At 39.0% G+C, this 26,487-nt stretch overlaps 1 protein-coding gene across 1 annotated transcript; it reads right to left on the reverse strand.

Annotated features, from left to right (window-relative positions):
* Positions 1–979: 979 nt before the first annotated feature.
* LOC139471025 (carbohydrate sulfotransferase 15-like) lies at positions 980–25,679 on the reverse strand. Its single transcript, XM_071253327.1, has 8 exons — positions 25,551–25,679; positions 19,734–19,964; positions 17,878–18,097; positions 5,619–5,744; positions 5,144–5,300; positions 1,630–1,780; positions 1,389–1,536; positions 980–1,161 (listed from the first exon to the last, which is right to left on the reverse strand). The coding sequence occupies exons 1-8, from the start codon at positions 25,677–25,679 to the stop codon at positions 980–982; spliced, it is 1,344 nt and encodes a 447-aa protein (XP_071109428.1).
* Positions 25,680–26,487: the final 808 nt, after the last annotated feature.

The raw sequence follows: 26,487 nt of genomic DNA on the forward strand, positions 1-26,487 counted from the left end.
CCTTATTTTATGTCAGTAGTAAAACTTTTGGTTATTATTTGCAAGCGACATGTGTTGGTTATTCCTACATACAGAATAAACGAGAATGTGTCCCACTAAAAGCAACAGTGCATGCAATGGTAGCCTTCAATATTTGGTAGCAATTAAATATCAAAGTTTATTTATATCTCACTGTTCTTTTCAGTATTTCAGTGTTAGCCTGATGATGGGGGAAAACCAAAAGATGCAGGGTGAAGCCAATGAAACCGAGTAATAAGCATTTTCAATTATGATTATCTTTTCCAAAGAAACAGTTCTTCTGTGTCAAGGAACTAACGTTACCGGTGCCAAAAAAATATTTGTATTGCATCAACAATATCCTCTGTATTACTATGGAAAGCTACAATTTTCAGATTGTTCCTCAGTAAGGGTTTGCTCAATGACGTCAGTTGTGCATGATGTAGATGGAACAGTGTACCTTAGTTCAAGGATTTGTACCAATGACAAGAGCTCATGACTGACTGTCTATGGATTCTTTATCGTAAGGATTCGACCATTTTATATTCGGGGATAGGGGATTTTTTTTCGAAAATATACATTGTACCATAAAATTCTCGATAAAAATATTTATGCCTCTGACTGCTAAAAAGTAATTTTCTGCCTTAAAAAATACAATTTTTGCAATTTAGTTATCAAATATGTGGTTTTGCAGCTGAAGCGGGGGAAGATCTAGTCTCCATACAAATCCCATGCAGCATGCTGGTATTACATTTTGAAGACGTCAATTTTGATTCTTTCAATCCCTCTTTGCAAATACATTTTCAGGATGAGTATCATGACATTCAGAATAAGCTAATTTTTAAACCCCTTTCTACTAGATATTCTCAAAATATTGACAGTAAGAATTTCAAAATTATGATAAAAATAATATTAGAAATAATTTTTTGAAGAGTATACTCCTATGAACTGTTTGTTTGTTCGAGTCTCCTATTAGCCGATATTATGTCAGCCACAGAAACCTCTTGTCCTGTAGTACATCTGCCAAATCCCTATTGTATCTGCCATAAAAAGTGTCCAGTAAGACACGGGTTTTTTCAAGCATGGGTTCTATACTTTTCTTCTTCTTACTGACATTGCGTTTAGGCGCACTGGCGATGTAAGACAACCACTCTTCAGTATAATCTGAAATACAATGTGCCTTGGTATGAGTTATCCTTAAGTCGGAATATGTGTATGTCAGTAGCTGAGTTGGTATGGGAAATTATGTTGACATATCCCAAACACATAATTATGACAATGTTATCTTTCCTTTCATACTTGTTTATGTTTCATGAAACTGAGCATCGTTCATCTGCGTCACTAATCGAAAGAAAACTTACGCAGACGGAAAGAAAAAGATAAAAACTCACTTAGTTTCAAATAGTTGTACACTTTTCTCAGCCGAGCTTTTGGGTCTTGATCGTGGTCCTCTGTTCGCAAGATAAGGAATTGCTCTCTTGGAAAAACCTTCAGCCATTCTCGCATGTAAACTGAATAGAACCCTAAGAAAATCCGAGTCTGTGAAAGAAGAATAGACATTGTAATATGCAATAACATTTCGTCAGTTGTGTGAATGTGCTTCATACTTATGTAATAACAAACTTTTCCTACCCGAAGTGTTCGTGCTATCTCAAGGCTGTACAGACAGTGCTCCACCGTGTGGTTCTTCATGCAGGTTTCCTCGATCTGAATATCTCTTGTCACAGCTTCATGGAAATCCTCCGCTGATCTTCCGCCCCGCATAATATAGTCAGAATATAACCTGAAATTATGTCATCTGGCATACATGCAAACGTAAGTACTTTATGTTTATATGTCATGTTTAGATAGTTAGCCAAATCTGTTTTACTGTCTCAATTCTTATGTTATAATTTAATACTTATTTAAATTTCAAAGGACTGATATTTGTTGAATAAATACAAACATGTCTATGTATATTGATTGCACTTGGTATGTTCATGCCATGCAAAGTTATTTAAGTATGTTTAGGAAATGTACAGGTACCTTCAAAGTAGTAATAATTTGAAAAATAGTCAATATTTGTTTGTAGCCTTCAAATCTAAACAAGATCAAATGTTGAATTTCCACAAAATGAGGTAAGTTTTCAATAGTGAGTGAGTGAATTTAGATTTATAGTCACATCGGCAATATTTCAGCCATATCGTGACTAAATCAAGTTGTTCAGTAATAATACATATTTATCGATTATAAAATCTGTCGACAAAGGAGAGTAAAAGTACTAGATTATCACAGGTATAGACTTTAAACTAGTATGTAACCATAAAAATTAACTATTTCAAACAATACATCATAAAACTGGGCTAGAGATCACCAGCAACCAAAGTTAGGCCACCATACTAGGGACCATGGGGACTTACTGTACATCTGCTTCCTGCATGGTACCCCAGCAGGATTTACACCATCCCCCTGGCCACTTGGGATTGTTAGAAAGTTTAAGCCCAAACATTTACAACCTACAATCATTCTACGATTAAAACCATGGATAATGAAAAATACTTTGAATGAAAAGGGACTCATAGGGGACACAATTAATTTACGTTACTTCAACCCCCTATGAAGATTCTGTCAAAATACCATTGGATACGACCCGTGAATATCCGGATAGTTAAGGTCTTCAGCAACCCATGCTTGCCTTAAAAGGCGACTATGCTTGTCGTAAGAGGCGACTAACGGGATCGGGTGGTCAGGCTTGCTGACTTGGTTGATACATGTCATAGATCCCAATTGCGTGGAGCGATGCTCATGATGTCAATCACTGGCTTGTCCGGTGTAGTCTCGATAAGTTATAGACCGTGCGGCGTTAAACAACAAACGAACAAACAACCATTGTATACCCCTTCTTAGAAGTATTGTATGCCTACAGATTATGCTGTAATAAGCTGTTTGTATGCTAATTTCATACGTAGTGACCATGTCCTTTAAAGTCTTTAGATCATATGCCTGAAGGGTCACCGTTATTCACCCACCCTTTTTCAAATAAGTATAAATCCAACCATTTCTCAAATAAAAGCGAAAAAGCAATTTTTTTAAAGATCTGAAATTTCTGCTTAAACAATCCTTTCTGTGATTGCGACCATACCATAAGCATGTGTTTATGAATCACTATCATATAGCGATATACCTTAACATTATTTACAATCTTTACAGAGGCCTTGAATTGTGTAAACCTGATAAAAATGGTTTTAACAAGAATGATATGACGCACTTTGAAATTTTGGTATAAAGAGCATGCTCGATTGAATCTCAAAAGTTGCAAAATGTGGGCTGGAGCTGTTAGAATACTGCTCGAAATAAAGTCTCACGAAGAGGTTTTTGTCACTTTAAATCTATGCATAGATCTAAATATGATACATATGAGGCGTTCTCACGTATCTCTTTTGTTTCTTGTTCATGTTGGTAAGTCAGTGGAAGGGAAATGGCTGTTTGAAGGTTATTGAACGACGTGCATATCAGATCATCACTATACCTATAAGTTTAACGTCTTGGCCAGAATACCTTGTTTTGAAATTCCGATTCATGTGCATAAAAAAAACAGATCAGCAAGAAGGGCAGCACAATTGGTGCCTATTTCTGGTCAAGATGCCTAACCCCCAAGTTTTGCCAGATTTTATCAATGAGGAAGTCTCAACATTTCATATATATTTTTTCTCAGTAAACTTTCATTTTTGACAAATTATCCTGAACCTTTGGAGATAGAGATTTCTCTAGATCTATGGTCACCACGTATTGGAGCCTCATGGATCAAGAAATTATGCGTTTCCTTAAGTTTCTCGTTTGGTGTGCATAAAATTGAAACATCAAATATTTTGACAAAATTGAATTGTCTAAAGCACATTCTGTGATTATAAAGAAAAACCCTCATAGATTGTATTTAAGAATATGGTTAATCTTCGAGACAGGTGTGAGTGAGTTTGGTTTTACGCCGCTTTTAGCAATATTCCAGCAATATCACGGCGGGGGACAATCAGAAATGGGCTTCACACATTGTACCCATGTCGGGATTCGAACCCGGGTCTTCGGCGTGACGAGCGAACACTTAAACCACTAGGCTACCCGACCGCCCCTCAAGACAGGTGGTACAGTTGATGGACCCATCAAAACATATATCTATGTACTAATTATAATTTTTTTAGCTTTGGAATCAAGTACAAAAAAAGAATGGACTTTTCTTTAGGATTCAGCATCGGGCCAAAAGTACTAATTGTACTGATGCGTTGTTTTTGCAGATATTTCCTTCTCAGTAAACATACTGGTCTTATTTGACATGTCATTTATACCAAGTTCTCTGATCAAACAATTAACGCTGTGATGCTTAACTATAATGGTTATATTACTTGAAGCCTTGTAAAAGCTAAAATCTAACGTCTTTATAAAGAAAGGTGTTATGAACAGTTTCTAAACACGTGAAAACGACACAATGCAGCGTAATGTATACACAACAAGACAAAAAGACATGCATATGGTCACGTTTCAATATTCCTTTTCCTAAAAGACACAATGTCTGCTTGCAGGGATCAGTAGGTCAGTCCCTGTAACTAAGCTGTTTTGAAGTCACGGCATGCATATTTGATCTGGGGATAAGTTGGTCCCTACATGAGGCTTACTTCTTTTGGAGGCATTTAGAAGTTGGAGTATTAGTAAGGATAAGATACAAGGATGAACAACGTCTTTGTTACAGTTAGGTGTAGGTTCTAACACTGTTATCAAGCAGCTGGTGTACAGAGTATGGTTGACAAATATATATATACAGTTAGGAGGGGAGTGGTTAAAGCGTTTGCTCGTCACGCCAAAGACCCGGGTTCGATTCCCCACAAGGGTACAATGTGTGAAGCCCATTTCTGGTGTCCTCCGCCGTGATATTGCTGGAATATTGCTAAAAGCGGCGTAAAACCATACTCACTCACTCACTACAGGTAGGAGGCAGCGTTTAGAGAGTAGAGATATTACTGACTTCAGCATTAAACGTCATACTCTAACTCATTTACCTTACAATATGTGAGTGTTAAAAAAATAACCATATGTCTCCAAACTCTAACTCATTTACACTGCAGTATGCGACTGTAAAAAATAGACCTGTGTCTGCAAACAAAAAACAGGTACCTACCTATCAGTTGGATTTCTGAAGATGAGAATAAACTTCGGATCTGTATACACGTGTCTCATGAGATGGGGTGTCATAACCACTGGTTTCTCTAAACCTGCATTTTGTGGTATTTTGGGCCATCCTCGGAAATCACTAAAATCTGAAGGACTTGCATCACCTAGACGAATAGGGAGACGTGATGGAGTTTGAAATATTGTGCTCAGCAGCGTTAAAACAGTTATATTACGGCGTGTTAGCTTCATGTTGGAGGACGCCTGAAGCTTAATTGATGCAAGTCTTAAATTTACCAGTTTGTTGAAACCCATGTATATAATGCAGACAAACCTAGAAATATAACCATACTGCGAACAGGGAATGTTTAAATACGTCAAAATATTCATGCGTGAATGAGTTAAAATTTAGCGTCGCATCGGCATTATTTCAGCCATATAACAACTCAAATTATTCATAAAATATATTCATGAGGTATATTTACCTGTGATCATGTTGTGGTAGCCTGTTTCTGTAGTTGTGTGTTTTATCCGGAGCGCAGCAGTATCGAACTTTTGTTGATAGCAGCTGAAGTTGCATGGTGGTCGTGGTCGCATGCTATGTGTATAACCTGTGTAGATGTCAGATGATTTATATTCTACTGTTCATGGACTGCAACGAAATCTTTCGTCATGAACAAACATGTTCTACCGCATTTTTATATTGGGTCAATAACTTTGACGGTACTGTTTCCACTTTTTTTTGTATATACCTTTTCTAATAAATTATAGCAAATCAAATTAACAAAGATAACACGATAGGTGTTGGGGTACACACAAATACATTATTCACCAGCTCCAACTCCCTCAACACCCTGCTTACTTACTTACTTACTTACTTTGGAGATTAAACGTGTGCTTTCCGACTGATGCGTATTTCGCACACGGGCCCGGCCAGGGCATTTAATCTGTTTCCAAAAGGGGAGAAAGTGGTCTGTGCAAGCCAAGAGGGGGGTTTAGGGGTTGCTTATATAGAATTTGGGAATTTTGAGATCTGGAATAGATGCCAATGGGATTGGGGAGGAGAACTAAGGGAGCTGGGTATGGTGGATGTTTGTTTGTTTATTTGATTTTGATTTGGTAGGTTATTGTGTTTTTAGATGCGTTTTATTAGTTCCGTTTTTATTAAGAATACGCCTAAGGCCTTGAAGTTTTCTAGTTTATTTTGTGGGTTTAGTATTGCTTCTAGAGTGAGAGCCTTGTTTAGATTGAGGGTGGTTTGTAATGCGGTTCGATGTGTTAGGTAGTGTGTGCAGTGGATGAGTGTGTGTTCTGGGGTTTCTGGTTCTTCGCAGTGTGGGCAGTTACCTGTAGTGTGTTTTTTAATTTTTTTTAGGTTGGTGTGTCCTGTTTGGAGTTTAGTGATTACTCTGTCGATTTTTTTTTGATGGATGGAAATTTTTGGTTTGGTTAGTGGTTTGCAGAGCACTTTTGTGATTTGGCTATTTGAGTTTAGATATAGGTTATGCCATTTTTTGGTGATTTTTTGCTTGTTTACACTTTTTATTTCTGATTTTGAGACGGGTAAGTTTAAGCTTATTTCTGGGATTTTGAGGGATAGTTTAGCTGCTTTATGGGCGTTTTCATTACCGTATATTCCTATGTGGGCGGGTATCCACAAGAAGGTTATTTGTTTGCCTGCCTTAGTTAGGTTGTTGGAGCTTTTAAGTATTTGATTTATTAATTTAGGTCGGTTTTGGGTATTTTTGTTTTGGAGGGCTTGCAGTCCACTTAGGGAGTCGGTAAGTATTAGGATTTTTTTGTGGTTTTTGGATTCTTGATTATGGAGGGCTGAGGCCATGCCCATTAGTTCTGCCGTGAATATTGATTGGTTGTTTGGGAGTCGGAAGGATTGTGTGGTTTTAGTTGGTTGTGAGGTATGGACTCCGAAACCTGTGTGTTTGGAGGTCGGATCTAAGGATCCGTCCATGTAAATGTGACACCAATTTGGCCAATTTTCGAGTATGTATGCTAGTCTGGTAGTTTTAGCTATGTTTGGGTCGGTTTGTTTATTTATTTGGCTAGCTAGTGTTGTGTCTATTTTGGGTATTTTAAGTTTAGGGGTGAAGATATTTGATTGTTTGCAGTTTTGTTTAAGATTTTTAATTTGGTGTTCATTTAGGTAGTTTGTTATTCTTTGGGATATTGGGGTAAGTAAGGGGTGTTTACGAGCTAGAGTTTGGTTTTTGGGGCTGATGTTTTGGTTTATTAAGTTTTGGATGAGAGGGTTTGATTGGGACGCGGCCCAGAAATTTAAGCTTAGCTGTTCCCTGCATAGACTTAGTGACATTTCTCCTGTTAAGGCCTGAAGTGAGGTGTCGGATGTGCCGTGTTGTAATTAGTTTGAGAGCCTGATATTGTATTGAGTCAAGTTTTTTAGATAGAGAGTTGTTTAGGGTGTTGTATATGGCGCAGCCATAGTCTAGTTTTGATCTAATTAGTGATATGTAGAGAGAGAGGAGGGTATCTTTGGAGGCTCCCCAGTTAGAACCAGTTAGGCATCTTAGGGTGTTTAGGTCTTTACTGCATTTAGTTGTTAGGTTTTGGATGTGAGCATCCCAGGTGAGATGTTCTTCGAAAATAAGTCCTAAGAATTTGGTTTGTTTTTTAAATTTGATTGTTTGATTGTTTAGCTGGAGGATTGGGGAGGTGAGTTTCATGTTTTTATGTTTGAATACTATTCCTGTTGTTTTTTCTGAGTTAAGGGAGAAGCCCCATTTGTCAGCCCATTGTTGACAAATGGGGCTTCTCCCTTAACTCAGAAAAAAACCCAACAGGAATAGTATTCAAACATAGAACACCCTGCTTACTTACTTACTTACGTTTGGAGATTTAACGTGCGCTTTCCGACTGGAGCGTATTTCGCACACGGGCCCGGTCGGGCCATTTAGCGTGGTTTTGAAGGGAAAATAAAGGTGTTGCAACCAGAGGGGGGTTTTAGTGGTTGCTTATATAAGTTTTGGAGATTTTGAAATTTGGAATGCATGCCTAGGGGTGTGGTAGTGTACTAGGGGAGTGTGTTGGTGTGTGTTTGTTTGTTTATGTGGTGTGGTTGAGTGTTTTTAGATGCGGATCATTAGATTGGTTTTAGTTAAGTATACGCCTAGTGCTTTAAATTTTTCTATATTGTTATGTGGATTTAGGATTGATTCTAGGGTTATGGCTTTATCTAGTTTTAGATTTGTTTGGAGTGTTGCTCGGTGGGTTTGGTAGTGCGTGCAGTGTAAGAGTGCATGTTCTATTGTTTCCAGGTGTGGGCAGTGTGGGCATTTTCCGGTTGCGTGTTTTTTTATTTTTAGGAGTTGACTGTTTAGTTTAGTGTGACCTGTTTGGAGTTTGGTGATTATTCTATCAATTTTCTTGGATGGATGGAGGATTTTAGGTTTGGTTAGAGGTTTTTTGAGGATTTTGATTATCTGTGTGTTTGTTTTTAGGTATGTCTTATGCCATTTTTGGGTGATTTTACGTTTGTTAATGCTTTTGATCTCTGCTTTAGATATTGGTAGATTAAGGCTTATTTCAGGAATTTTGAGGGATTTTTTGGCGGCTTGATCGGCGTTTTTGTTTCCATATATTCCTACGTGGGCTGGGATCCAGATAAATGCTATTTGTTTGCCTGCCTCTGTTAAGTTATTTGCGCTTTTGAGTATTTGGTTAATGAGTTTAGGGCGGTTTTTGGTGTTTTTATTTTGGAGGGCCTGTAGTCCACTTAGTGAGTCTGTGAGTATTAGGATTTTTTTATGTATTTTAGCATGTTGGTTATGGAGGGCGGATGCTATGCCCATTAACTCTGCAGTGAAGATGGATTGGTTGTTTGGGAGTCGATAAGATTGAGTGTTCCTATTTGGTTGTGCTATGTGGACTCCGAAACCAGTGCGATTTGTGATCGGATCGGAAGATCCGTCTGTGTAGATGTGGCACCAATTTGGCCAGTTTTCGTGTATGTAAGCTAGTGTGGTGGATTTAGCTATGTTTGGATCGGTTTGTTTGTTTATTGAGTTTGCCAGAGATGTGTCTATTTTGGGGATTTTTAGTTTTGGGGTAAATATATTTGATGGTTTGCAGTTTTGTTGGAGGTTATCTATTTGGTTTTCGTTTAGGTAGTTGAAAATTCGTTGAGATATTGGAGTAAGTAAAGGGTGCTTCCTAGTTAGAGCCTGGTTACGAGGGCGGATATTTTCGTTTATGAGGTTTTGGATGAGAGGGTTTGATTGGGACGAGGCCCAGAAATTAAGGGTTAAGTGTTGCCTAAGTAGGTTTAGTGGCATTTCTCCTGTTAAGGCCTGAAGTGAAGTGAGAGAGGTGCCATGTTGGGAACGTGTGACTATTTTAAGAGCTTGGTATTGGATTGAGTCCTAGGAATTTGGTTTGTTTTTGGAACTTAATTGGTTTATTGTTTAATTTAAGATTTGGGGTGGTGTGTTTCATTTTTCGGTGTTTGAAGACTATTCCTGTAGTTTTTTCGGAGTTTAGGGTGAAGCCCCACTTGTCTGCCCATTGCTGTATTTTATTTAGGGATTTTTGGAGTAGATTTTGGGAAGTTGACATACTTTTTGTGCGGATCCAGAGGGCTCCGTCATCTGCGAATTTGGATGTTTTAATTTTAGGGGATAGGCCCTCGAAGAGGTCATTGATCATTATGTTAAAGAGTGTTGGGCTAAGAATGCTGCCTTGGGGAGTGCCGTTTTCTAGGGGACACTGGTCCGATAGAACCTGGTCTATACCAACTGTGATTTTTCGGTTATTTAGGAAGTCCTGGATGTAGTTAACGATTTATCCTTTTAGTCCTATTTTTTTAAGTTTTTGAATTAGCCCGTTGTGCCAAACCATGTCGAATGCTTTTGAGAAGTCCAAGAAGATGCCTGTAGTATATTGTTTGTTGAGTTGTCCTGTTTTGATCTCCTGTTCTAACCGGGCGAGATTGTCTAGAGTTGAGCGGCCAGGAGTGAACCCGCTTTGGTCTGTATTTATGGTGTTGTTTAGAGTTAGGTAGTGTTGTAATCTATTTTTGGTCATAGATTCCATTACTTTACATAAGTTTGAGGTCAGAGATATTGGCCTGTAAGAGTTAGCTTGGTTTGTAGGTTTGTCGGGTTTAGGGATAGGGATAACTAGAGCCTGTTTCCAAGAGGTTGGTACCTGGCCGTTTAGGTAGATTAGATTATAGAGTTTGAGTAGTGACTGGAGTAGCTTGGGAGGGAGTTTTTTGATTATTTGGTAGGATGTTAGGTCTAGTCCTGGGGCTGTTCCCTTTTTCCTGTTTTGGAGTACATAGTTTAATTCTTCTATTGTGAAGGGTTGGTTTATTTCTAGGTTATCGTTTAATTCTTTGGTAGGTTTGGATTCTGTTTTGAGTTTTGTTTGGAATTTATCACTGAAGTTTTTGTTACTGCTGATGGTCGAAAAGTGTTTAGCTAGGTTATTTGCTTTTTCGCTGGGGTTGGTTGAGTTATTTATATTAGGAGTTTTTTTGTGTCTTTTTAGGCCTCTAATGGCATGAATTTTGCGCCAGACCGTCCTGGCATCTGTGCGGTTATTTAATCCCTCGCAAAATTTTTTCCAGTCCCTGGTTTTGGCTATTTTGACTAGGTTTTGGACCTCATGGTTTAGTTTGAGGGCTATAGGTATGTAGTTATGGTCGCGTTTGGCTTTATTGAAGGCTTTTTTACGTTTTTGTCTGGTTTGTTCTATTTCCTCGTTCCACCAGGGTACTGAGGGTTTGCCTGATTTGTTTGCTTTTCTAAAGGGTATTGAATTTTTAGCTGAGGTGATTATGTATTCTGTTAGGTTTTTGCAGAAGGTTTCTGGGTCATTATGTTCTATCTCGTTTAGATTGGCTTGTTTGCAGATATTTTGGAATTTATCCCAGTTAGCCTGGTTATAGTTAAATTTGGGTTCTGAGTTTTCGGGTTTGTCGGGGACGTTGGTATTTCCTATGGTTATGTTTATTGGGAAGTGGTCACTTCCTAGTGGGGCGTCGTGAACTTCCCATTGAGTGCTTTGGGCTAAGTCTGAGGTGCATATACTTAGGTCGATAGCCGACATGTCTCTATTGCTTTTATCATATCTGGTTGGTTGGTTATTGTTAAGTAATACGAAATCGTTGGCCTCTATCCATTCAGAGATTATTTTACCGTGATTATCTATTTTTTCCCCCGTGCCCCAGGAGGGGTGGTGGGCATTAAAGTCTCCTAGGAAAATTGTTGACTTTTTGCCTATTTGTTGAAGTATGTTTAGATCCTCTGCTTGGATTTTTTGTTGATGCCAGTGGTAGATATTTATGATGTTTATTTTTTTGTTGTTTAGGGTGATTTGAATACCGTTGGTTTCTAGGTTTGGGGTGTTTATTTTAATCTCTTCATAGTTTAAGTCTTCTCTAATTAGTATGGCTAAGCCTCCTGATGCTCTAGTTGTTTTGGTTTTAGGACGATCTGTTCTGACTATGTTATAGTTGGCTAAGTTAAATTTTGATTTATTTGAGAATTTAGTTTCTTGGATGCATGCTACATGCGGTCCTTTGTTTAGTTTAAATTTTGCTTTTAGTTCGTGGCTGTGCGAGTTAAGCCCGCCAGCATTCCACTGAAAAATATTTAGTCCTGCCATTATTTGGGTTTTTAGTGTTTGGAGATTGGTTGTTTTATGGTATTATTTTATATATCTGAGATAATTAGTTAGTAACCTGTATTGAAGTCTTTATAGTTTTGGGTGGTGAGTTTGAGTTTGAATGCTACTTTATGCAGGGCTTTAGTGCTAGCATCTGGATTTATTTGTTTTAGCATGTAAGCTAGAAGGAGAGTAACACTATTTAGCGTGTTTTTGGGGAGAGTTTGGGGTTTACGTTGTAGTTTTTTGGTTCTTTTAGGTGCTGAGCGTGTTATTTCGTTTACGTCATCATCGGTTTCTACTTCGTAACACCCTGCTACTTACTTACTTACTTACTTTGGAGATTTAACGTGCGCTTTCCGACTGATGCGTATTTCGCACACGGGCCCGGCCAGGCCATTTAATGTGTTTCCGAAAGGGGCGAGGGTGGTCTGTGCAACCCAAGAGGGGGCTTTAGGGGTTGCTTATATAGAATTTGGGAATTTTGAGATTTGGAATAGATGCCGATGGGGTTGGGGAGGAGAACTAAGGGAGCTGGGTATGGTGGATGATTGTTTGTTTTTGTGATTTTGATTTGGTAGGTTATTATGGTTTTAGATGCGTTTTATTAGTTCCGTTTTTATTAAGAATACGCCTAAGGCCTTGAAGTTTTCTAGTTTATTTTGTGGGTTTAGTATTGCTTCTAGAGTGAGAGCCTTGTTTAGATTGAGGGTGGTTTGTAATGCGGTTCGATGTGTTAGGTAGTGTGTGCAGTGGATGAGTGCGTGTTCTGGGGTTTCTGGTTGTTTGCAGCGTGGGCAGTTACCTGTAGTGTGTTTTTTAAATTTTTTTAGGTGGTTATTTAGGTTGGTGTGTCCTGTTTGGAGTTTAGTGATTACTCTGTCGATTTTTTTGGATGGATGGAGAATTTTTGGTTTGGTTAGTGGTTTGCTGAGCACTCTTTTGATTTGGCTATTTGAGTTTAGATATAGGTTATGCCATTTTTTTGTGATTTTTTGTTTGTTTACACTTTTAATTTCTGATTTTGAGATGGGTAAGTTTAAGCTTATTTCTGGGATTTTGAGGGATACTTTAGCTGCTTTATCGGCGTTTTCGTTACCGTATATTCCTACGTGGGCGGGTATCCACAAGAAGGTTATTTGTTTGCCTGCTTTTGTTAGGTCGTTGGAGCTTTTAAGTATTTGATTTATTAATTTAGGTCGGTTTTTGGTATTTTTGTTTTGGAGGGCTTGTAGTCCACTTAGGGAGTCAGTAAGTATTAGGATTTTTTGGTTGTTTTTGGATTCTTGATTGTGGAGGGCTGAGGCCATGCCCATTAGTTCTGCCGTGAATATTGATTGGTTATTTGGGAGTCGGAAGGATTGTGTGGTTTTAGTTGGTTGTGTGGTATGGACTCCGAAACCCGTGTGTTTGGAGGTCGGATCTGAGGATCCGTCCGTGTAAATGTGACACCAATTTGGCCAATTTTTGTGTATGTATGCTAGTGTGGTAGTTTTAGCTATGTTTGGGTCGGTTTGTTTATTTATTTGGCTAGCTAGTGTTGTGTCTATTTTGGGTATTTTAAGTTTAGGGGTGAAGATATTTGATTGTTTGCAGTTTTGTTTAAGATTTTTAATTTGGTGTTCATTTAGGTAGTTTGTTATTCTTTGGGATATTGGGGTAAGTAAGGGGTGTTTACGAGCTAGAGCTTGGTTTTTAGGGCTGATGTTTTGGTTTATTAAGTTTTGGATGAGAGGGTTTGATTGGGACGCGGCCCAGAAATTTAAGCTTAGCTGTTCCCTGCGTAGACTTAGTGGCATTTCTCCTGTTAAGGCCTGAAGTGAGGTGTAGGAGGTGCCATGTTGGGTGCGTGTAATGAGTTTGAGAGCCTGATATTGTATTGAGTCAAGTTTTTTAGATAGAGAGTTGTTTAGGGTGTTGTATATGGCCCAGCCGTAGTCTAGTTTTGATCTAATTAGGGATATGTAGAGAGAGAGGAGAGTATCTTTGGAGGCTCCCCAGTTAGAGCCAGTTAGGCATCTTAGGGTGTTTAGGTCTTTACTGCATTTAGTTGTTAGGTTTTGGATGTGAGCATCCCAGGTGAGATGTTCATCGAAAATAAGTCCTAAGAATTTGGTTTGTTTTTGAAATTTGATTGTTTGATTGTTGAGCTGGAGGATTGGGGAGGCGGGTTTCATGTTTTTATGTTTGAATACTATTCCTGTTGTTTTTTCTGAGTTAAGGGAGAAGCCCCATTTGTCAGCCCATTGTTGTATTTTATTAAGAGATTTTTGGAGTAGATTTTTGGCCATTTTCATGCTTTTAGTGCGGATCCAGATGGCTCCATCATCCGCGAATTTTGATGTGTTTACTTTAGGGGATAGACCCTCGAATAGATCGTTTATCATTATATTGAAGAGGGTGGGGCTGAGGATACTGCCCTGTGGAGTGCCATTTTCTAGGGGACATTGGTCCGATAGAGTTTGGTCTATACACACGGTTATTTTACGATTGTTTAGGAAGTCCTGGATGTAGTTTATTATCTGACCTTTGAGTCCTATTTTTTTAAGTTTTTGTATTAGCCCATCGTGCCATACCATGTCGAAAGCTTTAGAGAAGTCTAAGAAGATGCCTGTGGTATATTGTTTATTTAGTTGTCCTGTCTTAATATCTTGTTCTAGTCGGGCGAGGTTATCTAGGGTTGAGCGGCCAGGAGTGAAACCGCTTTGATCTGGGTTTATGGTGTTATTTTGGGTTAAGTAATGTTGTAATCTATTTTTAGCCATTGATTCCATTACTTTACATAAGTTTGAAGTTAGGGATATTGGTCTATATGAGTTAGCTTGATTAGCTGGTTTATTAGGTTTAGGGATTGGTATGACTAGGGCCTGTTTCCAGGGAGTAGGAAATGTTAATGTTAGGGTTTTTTTTATGTCGTTTTAAGCCTCTAATGGCGTGGATTTTGCGCCAGACCGTTCTGGCATCTGTACGGTTATTTATACCTTCGCAGAATTTTTTCCAGTCTCTACTTTTGGCTATTTGGACTAGTTTTTGAACCTGGTGGTTTAGTTCGTGGGCTATGTTTAAATATTTGTAGTCGCGTTTTGCTTTATTGAAGGCTGATTTACGTTTTCGTCTAGTCTGTTCTATTTCCTCATTCCACCATGGTACCGTCGGTTTGCCTGTCTTAGATGTTTTGAAGGGGATGGAGGTTTTGGCTGCGTTTATTATATAGTCTGTTAGGTTTTTACAATAGGTTTCTGGATCATTATTTTCTATTTCGTTTAAGTTAGCTTCGTTGCAGATATCTTGGAATTGGTCCCAGTTAGCTTTGTTGTAATGGAATTTTGCTTTGGGCTAGATCTGCGGTGCATATGGTTAGGTCGATAGCCGACATTTTTTTGTTTATCTTATCGTACCTAGTGGGTTGGTTGCTATTAAGGAGTACTAGGTCGTTTGTTTCTATCCATTCGGAGATTAATTTGCCATGATTATCTATTTTATCATCTATGCTCCATGTAGGATGGTGAGCGTTAAAGTCTCCTAGGAATATAGTAGATTTATCGCTTATTTTGAGTAGTTTGTTTAGATCCTCAGGTTGGACTTTTTGTTCCGCCCAGTGGTAAATATTTATGATGTTTATGTTTCGGTTATTTAATGTGATTTTAATGCCGTTGGCTTCTAGGTTTGGCGTGTCTATTTTTATTTCTTCGTAATTTATATCTTCCCTGATAAATATGATTAGTCCTCCTGCGGCTCTTCTTGTTTTCGGTTTAGCTCTGTCAGTTCTAACTGAGTTGTAGTTAGGTAGTGTGAATTTCGATTTTTTTGAGAATTTGGTTTCCTGTATACAAGCAATGTGAGGGCCTTTATTTAGTTTAAATTTAGTTTTTAGTTCATGGCCGTGGGAGGTGAGTCCGTTGGCGTTCCACTGAAAAATATTTAGTCCTTCCATTATTGGTTTCGGGTGATTGGTGATTTAGTTTTTAGTTTTTATTTTATTTGGTGAGTTCTTTTAGATGGAGGTTAAAGAGGAAGAAGGGAAGATTGGTTAATTTTAGATTGAAAGCTACTTTGTGGAAGGATTCCATACTAGCTTTTGGTGAGTTTTGACTATGCATATATGCTAGGAGTAAGGTGAGGTTATTTAGGTTTGGGGTGTTGGCTGGTTGGGAAGTTTGGTTTGTTTTAGTTGGAGTAGTGTCTATTGTTTCCTCAGTAGTGGAGAAATCTTCGTCATGGGTTGGATTAGGTTTAGCTGGTTGAGTTTCCAAGGGGGAGGCATGTGATGTGGAGGGTTGTGAAGGTGTTGGCGGGATGGGTGTAGCTGATGTTTTCTTAGTGTTTGTGTTTTGTTGTTGTGCTTGCTTGTGGGAGAGCGTTGTTGCCATATGGGCTGTAGGGTGCTTGGATGAGGGTCGTGTTGTGGTGGTCATTTTGAGGTTTGTTTTGCATGCGGGGGTTGATGTTTTGGGAGGGTTCGTGGTTGGTTGAGTGGCTGCTTGTGTGTGTGAGGTGGGTGCGGTTTCTCGGTAGGGGTCCCAGACAGAGCTGTCGGTTATGGGTGTGGTGTTTGTTTGTGGGATGGTGTTTGGGTGTGGTGTAGGGAGGAGTGGTTTAGATGCAGGTGTAGCAAATTTTCGTGTTTGGATTTTAGCCGTTTCTATGTTTATGTGTTTGTTGGCCTGCTGGGTGAGTGTGTGTCTGTGTGGGCATTGGTTTGAAAGTGAGGTGTGTTGGGTGGATTTGCAGTGGATGCACCAGGGTGTGCATGTGCCTGGGCAGTCTGTTTGTGCGCATTTTTTACATTTAGTTTTAGGGTAGGTGCATTGGGAAGCAGTGTGGTTGTATTTGAGGCACTTTGAACATTGCTTAACCTGCTTTATATAGGGTTTGACTTCTAAGTTGGTGTGGGCTCCGAAGGATATGTGTTTGGGGGCTTCAGGGAATTTAGCGGTTTTTTTAAAGTTGATTATGACAATGGAGGTTGGGACCGTTTTTCCGTTTCTAGTTGAGGTTATTCTGCGCGTGCTGGTGATTAGGGGTTGAGGGTTTTGGTCTTGGTTTATGTTAGCTTCTAGAGAGTATAATTGTAAGTCCTCAGTTGTTTCCCTTGGGTTAACCAACACCCTGCTAATAGTACAGAATATATATAGTAGGTTGAAAATTAACAGTAACAACAATTGCATACATGAGTGGGATAACATGAGTAGGAAGGATAATACTGTCACAACACCATGGACAGAGAGCACATAGGTGGAATGGGACACAAAGCCAATAAAACAGGATAATTGGTTGTTGTTTGATGAGTTCATAGTAGGCAGATGGGATGAAATCACCTTGATCTCTGTTGATTGCTGGCTTGTGGTGGTGAATGTGGACTACTTCTGTTGTCAACACCCTGCTAAGAGCCAACGACAGAACACCACCAAACCCCAAGAACCTAAAGGTGTAGTTTATAAAATTAACTGCAACTGTGGACAATCTTACGTAGGTGAAACATCCCGCCCAATCAACACCAGAATGAAAGAGCACAAAACCTCCACCATTAAATCCGACAGCAAATCAGCCATCTCGGACCATATCAGTAACTGTCCCAATCACAACATCAACTGGGACAATGTCCAAATCCTCGCCAACAACCTCAATGATTTCACTAAAAGAAAACTAACAGAAGCACAGAAGCCACCAGCCATCAATCAACAGAACAAGGCTATTTCATCCCACCCGCCTACTATGAACTCATCAAACAATAATCACTTATCCTGTTTATTGTCTTCATTTCCCTATTGGCTTCCATCTATGTGTTCTCTGTCCATCGTGTTGTGACAGCATTATCCTTCTGTTGTCAATACCTACCAATGTTATCCCACTCATGTATGCAATTGTTGTTACTGTTAATCCTCTACTGTTAATCCTCCACCTACTATATATATTCTGTACTATGTCCCTCATCCAATAATTGTCTGAGAGGTATGTCTTAAGTGAAACAAATAAATTGTAAAGACCGATCCTACTGGTTTATATGTACTAATACACTTTGATGGTCAGTGTTCTTAAAACCCTTGTCAATCATTCGCCCATCCACACACAGAAGTATTCATATAATAATGCTTGCATTACCATATCTGATACGGCACCAGTAAAAGATTTCCTTCTGACTGAAACAATCATTGCATCCAAGGACGTCTTCATGGGCCCTTATGCGGTAGGCGAGGTCGGTGGTTCCCGATTTGCACACACCCAGGATATGGTAGTAAGGCATGCACTTGAGACGTAACTTCCCATCCGCCTTTGTGTACCAGCAGGGGTTCTTAAATTCCGGCACATATTTGGGTCTCTCCTATGATTTAAAACAGAGCATTACAAAACGGTGATCATTCATGTGTTTAAAGTTACCAATTGAAAATAAAGGCATCATGGATGCTATGAAACCATATGCCAGAAAATGGGCCAAAATAGAAGAGGAGCCTGTTGAATGTCTTCAAGTGTGGGTTAAGTAAATGGTAGAATCATCTTGTAAATGTTAGAAAGCACTAACTGAAAAAGAGGAAAGAGAATTGGAATAAACCCATTCTGTCCCAGCTGGCTGTTATACAAAGTCTGGCTGCCCTACACGGAATCTTGGTAGTTGTTGCCACTGACAAGACCTCAAATAGCATGACCATTATATGTAAACATCACAATATGAATCGTATGATCAAACAACTCGACATACGTGACATATCAAACAAGCATGAAATATTCATACTAGTATCCCCCCCAAATATGACATGCAAGGCATTAGCTCCTGTGAACTATGTTCACTGGGCCTTTTTGTAAACGGCCTAATTGCAGCACTAAAAAAAGTTATTACTGGTGTTGTTGAGCCATCTGCAGTTTATGATAGAATATGTAACTGTATTTGTAATGAGTAAGGATGAGACATATGGACAAACGACTTCTTTATTACAATTAGGAGCGATGGTCTCGGTGTAGGTTCTAACAACGTTCTCAAGCAAGTACAGAGTATAGTTGACAAGAATATATACAGGATAGGAGGCAGTGTTTATACAATTGAGTAGGTTTAAGATCTATGTGCCAAGTTATATATAGTTACATATCTGTCTTCAAGGGTTCAGGACAATTTGTCAGTAATTAAAGCAAATGTCATCAGGAAGTTTACTGAGAAAACAATATGTGAAATGTTGAACTTTCTCATTGATAACATCTGTGTCATGATTTGGGAGCAAGACATTCAGGCAATAAGTTGGCATCTGCATGGGCACCAACTAGGATCCCCTTCGTGCAGTGAGTGAGTGAATGAGTTGGGTTTAACGCCGCTTTTAACAGTATTCCAGTTATATCACGGCGTGTCAGCTTCATGTGGGAGGAAAGCTCGAAGTGATGCAGGTCTCTGACGTTTAACACTTCGGTGAAACCCACGGGCACGGGTATGGTGCTGACAAACCTAGAAACATAATTGGGGCGAACCGGGATTCGAACCCACAATCATAGGTTTCTGGCGTGCCCAAGGGACGCAACTCTGCACAGCGAATCGCGGCGCCTTAGACAACTGGGACACACACACACACACACACACACACACACACACACACACACACACACACACACACACACACACACACACCTTCGTGCAGACAAGAGGGATCACTTCTACTTTCCAATAGTCAACTATCCCTTTATATATTTCATTGTTCAAGCAGTCTAGCCTGACATACAATTTCTGATGAATTTGAAAAGAATTGTGTATGGTAACAAATATGTGAAACCATCATTGCATTTGATTATATTTCATTTAGACAATAACAGCCAAAGCGAACGAAGTAAGTTTTGGTTTGATCAGTGTGATATATTTAGACACGGACATTCTTTTCAGTTATAGGAAAAAAAGATGAAGATTCATGAATCTCCTCAATAGAAACTTATGATATATTTTCTCCAGGTGGTTGTGGCAACGCAGCAAACCCTTTACATACCATACAGAACAGATCTTCTGCCTCATGTGGCCCTGCTCCTACACACTGAATGTCAAGTTTCACTGATGTGTCGTCTACTCTGTTTGCTTCTGGTACATATCCATGCGAAAGCATGTGTGGGCTGATTACATGGTCCATTCGACTGCCATACCGTGTCACAAGATACAATAAAACACACAGACCCAGCATCAATAACACCCATCGTCTTGATTCCAACCTCATCTTCACTTGCTGGAAAGAGATATATGTTGTGAATTTATAAATATGTTTAAATATGTTTCCCCACCTAAGATACTAAAGTACTCACGGAAATGGAAAAAAAACTGTTTTTTCGATCTCAGATTTTACATAAATGCAGTTAATATACAAAATATATAAACATTCAAACAACTCAATTAGTACTAATTGGGCCTTGGCACAAATACAGTGTATCAAAGGTTTTTATGTCTTTTTACACGTAAAAGTGTGTAAAAATATGAACAAAACAGACTATTGTGAAACTGAGCATAACCAGGTGTTAGTAGATCAAGGTGAATGTCCATGACCTATGACACCTTGACGACAGGTGAAAACAGGTGCTTGAAACCCACATGCATGTGATTTGTCAGTGGTTAGTGATTTGTGAGTAACATTGTTGGATACTGAATCATCGTCAAAATATCAGACCGTAAAAGTAACATATTCCCTTCTCAAACAGCAACTAACATGTCAGCTATGTTATTTTTATTGTTGTTTTAACTTTTTTCCATAATGCATAATGTTATGTCAATTTTGACTTCGTTATATTTTTGAATGTTGAATGTGCCTACAAATTAACTCCTGTAAAGTACATTTTGTATTTAGCACTGAGATTAAACTAGCAAATCCAGACTAGTTCTTTTCCAGTTGTTTTGTTATTTCGTATTTACATCTACGTAATGCTTTGTGTTGATTATTAAATCCAGCAAAACAGTTTTTTTTTCATTTCCATGAGTACTTTAGTACTAGGGGGCTACGTTAATATTATATAACCGGACACAGACGTTGTGGGTAAAGGTTCACTTTAGGCAACATTTCCGACCGGATGGTGAACACATGTTTGTATTATCACTATTTGTTAGTGATAGCTAAATGAGGCGAAACGGATCGTTCACTCAACATTCATCTTTCATAGCATGTAGAAAGCTTAATGAGGCAAACCGAATCGTTACTCAACATTCATATCACACAGCGAATATATAACTAAATGAGGCAAACCGGATCGTTCACTCAACATTCATATTTCATAGCATGTACAAAGCTAAATGAGGCAAACAGGGTCATTTACTCAACATTCATATCACACAGCGAGTATATAGCTAAATGAGGCGAACCGGATCGTTCACTCAACATTCATATCACACAGCATGGTCAAAGCTAAATGAGGCGAACAGGGTCATTTACTCAACATGAATCATATCACACAGCGAATATATAGCTAAATGAGGCGAACCGGATCGTTCACTCAACATTCATATCACACAGCATGGTCAAAGCTAAATGAGGCGAACAGGGTCATTTACTCAACATGAATCATATCACACAGCGTGTATACAGCTAAATGAGGCAAACAGGGTCATTTTCTCAACATTCATATCACACAGCGAATATATAGCTAAATGAGGCGAAACCGGATCGTTCACTCAACATTCATATTACACAGCAGGTACAGAGCTAGATGAGGCGAACCGGATCGTTCACTCAACATTCATATTACACAGTGTGTAAAGAGCTAAATGAGGCGAACCGGGTCGTTCACTCATCATGCAGATTATGTAGTCGTTTAAGTAAAAATATATGATAGTGATGTACATACTTCCAAACAGTATATAACAATGTGACATGGAACTTTTTATTTATGGTTTTAATACACATTGTATTGTACTTTTGTTACCTATTCCACGCGCATGCTGAAGTATTAACTAGCTAGATAGTGATCAATATGATGTGAACTCCAATGTCAGCTGTCAATAATGGATTTTCAAAAGGTGAAGTTATGAATCACTAACTGTCAAGAACATCGTGCAGCTGTGAATGATAGAGATGCATGATCGACACAGGTCATCGGATGTCATTGTGTACAAGAGGGTACCTCGTTAATACAATAAGTCACTAGAGTACCATGGTGACAGTCTTGTGTACAAGAGGGTACCTTGTTAATACAATACGTCACTAAAGTACCATGGTGACGGTCTTGTGTTCAAGAGGGTACCTTGGTAATACAATACGTCACTAGAGTACCATGGTGACAGTCTTGTGTACAAGAGGGTACCTTGTTAATACAATACGTCACTAGAGTACCATGGTGACAGTCCTGTATACAGGAGGGTACCTAGTTAATAAAATAAGTCACTAGAGTACCATGGTGACGGGCGTGTGCACAGGAGGGTTCTATATGCATGAAGTCACTTGCTGACGGTGTTGGTATCTGCACGGAAACGTCGCATTCATTGTAAAAAAAAGAAGTCGTATATCCATAGAATTATATCCCTTCTTCATCTGTGATCATCTTGTTTTAGTACCGGTAATAGGAGCATATATAAACTATTCAAATACATACCCATGAAATCTGAAGTGAACAATTAATAAGTGTTTCTCCGGCTAAGAAAATGCTCATATTTCAAACCTTACGGAAAGCCGTAACAAATTTTCGAACATATCACAAAAATACTGCATTTGAAATACGCTTTGAGCAAGCATTTACTTGAGTTCTAACTTCGGAAGCCATGCATGGATTTCTTTTGTAAATACGATCACAGCATTCATGACAATAGTGTTGCACAGGTCAAGCTTCCGACCAAAGCCGACAACTGCAGCTGAACTGCGTCAGGCGTTCCTCAGAGTGTGGGCTCAAGTGCCTATGGCCTTCATCAACCGCCTCATCCATTCCATGTATCGACGTTGCACGGCAGTCATCAGTGCACGTGGCGGACACACGAGATACTGATTTGTGATGCCATTTTCCCAGAGACTAGTGTTGTGTTTCACTTTAAGTATTATAATATTATAATTTCAACCTTGCTGATCAGCTCTGTCAAGCTTCATCTTTTTTAATATGTCTCAAAGTATGTTTACAGTGTTTGGACAAATAAGGTTTCTCATATATCTATCCATGCTGACGTTTCTTTTGCGGTTCAGTATATAAATCGTGTATCTGCAAACATTTTGCAAATACTCCCAGACTTAAATTTTCAACTTGAAAATGTATACACCTTATCTTGTGCTACAAAGTACCTTTACCAGATTGAATAAAACCTTACTTAATTTAAAGCATGAATAGATATTGAAACTTACCTGTCAGCACGCATGAAATGCAACACGTGTCCGTGAACAGGATGTGTCTGTGTTGCTCCAAGACTTTATCACTGCATGATCACTTGGTGACAGAGTGCCACTGTATATACTGCTGTACAAGGTAGCGGCATTCAGATCAGCTAGAGTCATGGTCTTCCCCTGCTGTTGCCACATACATCTCTGACAACTAAATATGTGCATAAGTACAGAGGACAAACCAAGAGCACAACAGCAGGGACAGTCAGGGATGAGAAAAGACATAAATCGTGCTGAAGATATTATTTATTTCAGGAAATAACAGTGTCAGAAACACCTCCAGTCGAACCTTTTGATGGTCGATGATGCAGCTCTTGGAATAGATAGGGAAAATGAGGGAAGTGTTTTTATTACAGGCAAACAAATGAGTGTGTATATTAAATGCTTCATCGTTCATTGAGAGTTCAACAAGAACCCCTGAATACGTATTTTGCATGCTTACAATTGTAACTTTGATTTCTGCGATAATGACAGGCATGCAACCACAAATCCCCTACAAATTTGCAAAGTTTATTTGAGAAATAATGGAAGGACTGGCACCAGAAAATGTCATTTAAAAGGGTAATCATGGCCAAAGAGTTATCTGTTTTGCTTACCGAGAAATTGGCAATATTGTTAAAACATCAAGGGCCATAACTCTGTATTCAATTAATCTTTATTACTGTGGGGATTTTTGAACTCGATCAACATATTTATCCCTTTATAAATAATATGTGCTAAATGTTATCTTTGTATCTATAGCTGTTTTCGCTTTTGATTGTACTTGTGTTTTTTTGCAAAAAACACTTGACTCCACTCCACTCCACTCCACTCCACTCCACTCCACTCCACTCCACTCCACTCCACTCCACTCCACAAATCGGCCTTCATCAATCCATCAAGCAACAGAAATGGTATGGCGTTATAGTTCCTAAACATGTATATGGCTAACATGATCTTCTTGCAAACCATTTAGGTACTTTGAACTACATCAAGGCAATATTTAAAACGATCAAAGAAGCTGGCCTCACTTACAAAGCGAGCGTAAACTCGCACATGTACAGATCCTTCAAACATAGATACAGTCAATCAAATCCCATTCCCTGAAAAGGTCCATGATGAGCTTCATTGCTTAGGTTTAGCAACTTATTAACTCAAATTTGGGAAGACTTTTTCTGTCATCGACCACCCTTCTACACCACATGTTAAAACAAGACGCATCTTCCGAAGGGTCTGACATTTGTGAACAGGCATTAGAAAACCTAAAGCAAGCCATTACAATTTCCCCCACTCTTGCATAGCCTGACCCATCATCCTCACAACCGATGCATCTCAAACTGCACTTGTGTGTAATTTAGGCCAACCAAATTCGTATCATTTAAACAAATGGATTGCTTATTCAAAATGCAAATTTGAAAGTCTATGATCTTCTGGTCCTCATGTCATAACATAGGTAAGATTCATCCAGTATCCTATGTTTACACTGCAAAATTGATATGTACATGTACGTGTCTATACCCGAAGATACCCAAGTGAATGTGTTTTTAAATATTCGAGGAGACTGTAAAATACTTGAAGCGTTTTTGAAATGCATGTAAAAGAATAACCTTGGATCATCTGCTGGCCTGAGCAAATAATATTTATATATGTTTTGCTCTAGGCCGAAGCTTCATCAATAATCTTGATTGGTTAAATGAACAATGTTCCAAGTGGCCTCAGGATACTCCAGTAGGTCACTGTCTTCGCTGCATTATTATCCACGTAGCTCCTGGTAGGTGGACTGTTTCAAGTACACCCCTAACGGAGAGGCTAAGATATCCTGTTGCGAATACCAGGTAACCAGGCCCAGGTCCGTTTGCTTGTATTGGCGGTAAAAATGTTTATTCCACCATTACGATATTTGCCAAATCCTGCTTGTATCTGCTGTAAAAATTGCCCTGCAAGACACGGGTCTTTTCAAGCATAGGTCCTTCACTAATGCTCTTCGAACTGACCCGCATATGGGGAATATTGGCGATGGTCAGCCAGTCTTCTGTATAATCTGAAATACAATGGCTCTTTGAATGAGTTGTCCTGACGAAGGCATATGAGTATGATAGTATTGATAGAGTTGATCCGCCGATCCAGGATGTTGATGTATCCCAAACATAAAATAAAGATTGTGTTATCATGAAACTGAGCATCGCCATTCTGGGTCAATAGTTGGAAAGATTTTACTTACGCAACGGGAAAAAAAGATAAAAACTCACTGAGTTTCAAATAGTTATACACTTTTCTCAGGCGAGCTTTTGGGTCTTGATCGTGGTCCTCTGTTCGCAAGATAAGGAATTGCTCTCTTGGAAAAACCTTCAGCCTTTCTCGCATGTAAACTGAATAGAACCCTAAGAAAATCCGAGTCTGTGAAAGAAGAATAGACATTGTAATATGCAATAACATTTTGTCAGTTGTGTGAATGTGCTTCAGACTTATGTAATAACAAACTTTTCCTACCTGAAGTGTTCGTGCTATCTCCAGGCTGTACAGACAGTGCTCCACCGTGTGGTTCTTCATGCAGGTCTCCTCGGTCTGGATATCTCTTCTCACAGTTTTGTCGAAATCCTCAGCTGATCTTCCGCCCATCATCAAGTAGTCAGAATATAACCTGCAATCATATCATATGCCACACGCGTAGTAAATAACAAGTACGGAAGCCGACTTGGGAGGTCAGGATGTTATGAACAAGTATTTTTTTGTGTTCTAACCATTCTTCCAGAAACATAAATATCGTATTTCATTGACATTTTCAAGTTCTCATTTTACGCATTTGAACATATTAAGCATTTGAACAGATATATTGTGTATTCGTATTAAAGCCATCATATTTACAATTTCCTTTTCGTATTCTGTCACAGTACAGTTATTATACCCGTGTATATCGTTTTTGGCATATGGCTTATGAAATAAACGTTTGTCATATGTAAGCCTAAGAGGTCATGTTTTCCTTCTGACCAAACTGTAAGGAAATCTCGAGTGTGCTTATTTCATCAGTAATGGTGGTGACCTGGAAAGTACTGTACGTCATATGCCACCTTGATTTCACAAACCCGATTTCAGGAAGCTATCGATGCAGCAGCCGCAATTTTTATTTCTCTTTAAACTAAACACTTGCTTCTTTGTTATGATGAAGAAAGATGTTATGGCCATTCTCTAAACATGTTAAAACAATGCAGGAAAAGGCAATGACGATGTCAAGGTTAGTTCAAATTGTATGTATCAATATGTAAAAGGGTTTTTTTTAAAGTGAGTGAGTGTGGCTTTACGTCACTTTTAGCAATATTCCAGTAATATCACGGCGGGAGACACCAGAAATGGGCTCCACACACTGTACCCATGTGGGGAATCGAACCCGGGTCTTCGGCGTGACGAGCGAACGCTTTAACCACTAGGC

Source organism: Haliotis cracherodii, unplaced genomic scaffold, assembly GCF_022045235.1.
Source record: "Haliotis cracherodii isolate W230 unplaced genomic scaffold, xgHalCrac1.p SCAF_21, whole genome shotgun sequence".
Taxonomy (NCBI): domain Eukaryota; kingdom Metazoa; phylum Mollusca; class Gastropoda; order Lepetellida; family Haliotidae; genus Haliotis; species Haliotis cracherodii.

Bases quoted from the DNA above. Each gene is read 5' to 3' on its own strand.
- LOC139471025 (XM_071253327.1), bottom strand. From the start codon at position 25,679: ATGGGCGGAAGATCAGCTGAGGATTTCGACAAAACTGTGAGAAGAGAT. The intron at 18,098-19,733 runs GTATGTAAAGGG...TTTAAATCATAG, and splicing joins CAGAAGATCTGTTCTGTATG to GAGAGACCCAAATATGTGCC. The intron at 1,162-1,388 runs GTGAGTTTTTAT...ATTGTATTTCAG, and splicing joins GTACAACTATTTGAAACTAA to ATTATACTGAAGAGTGGTTG.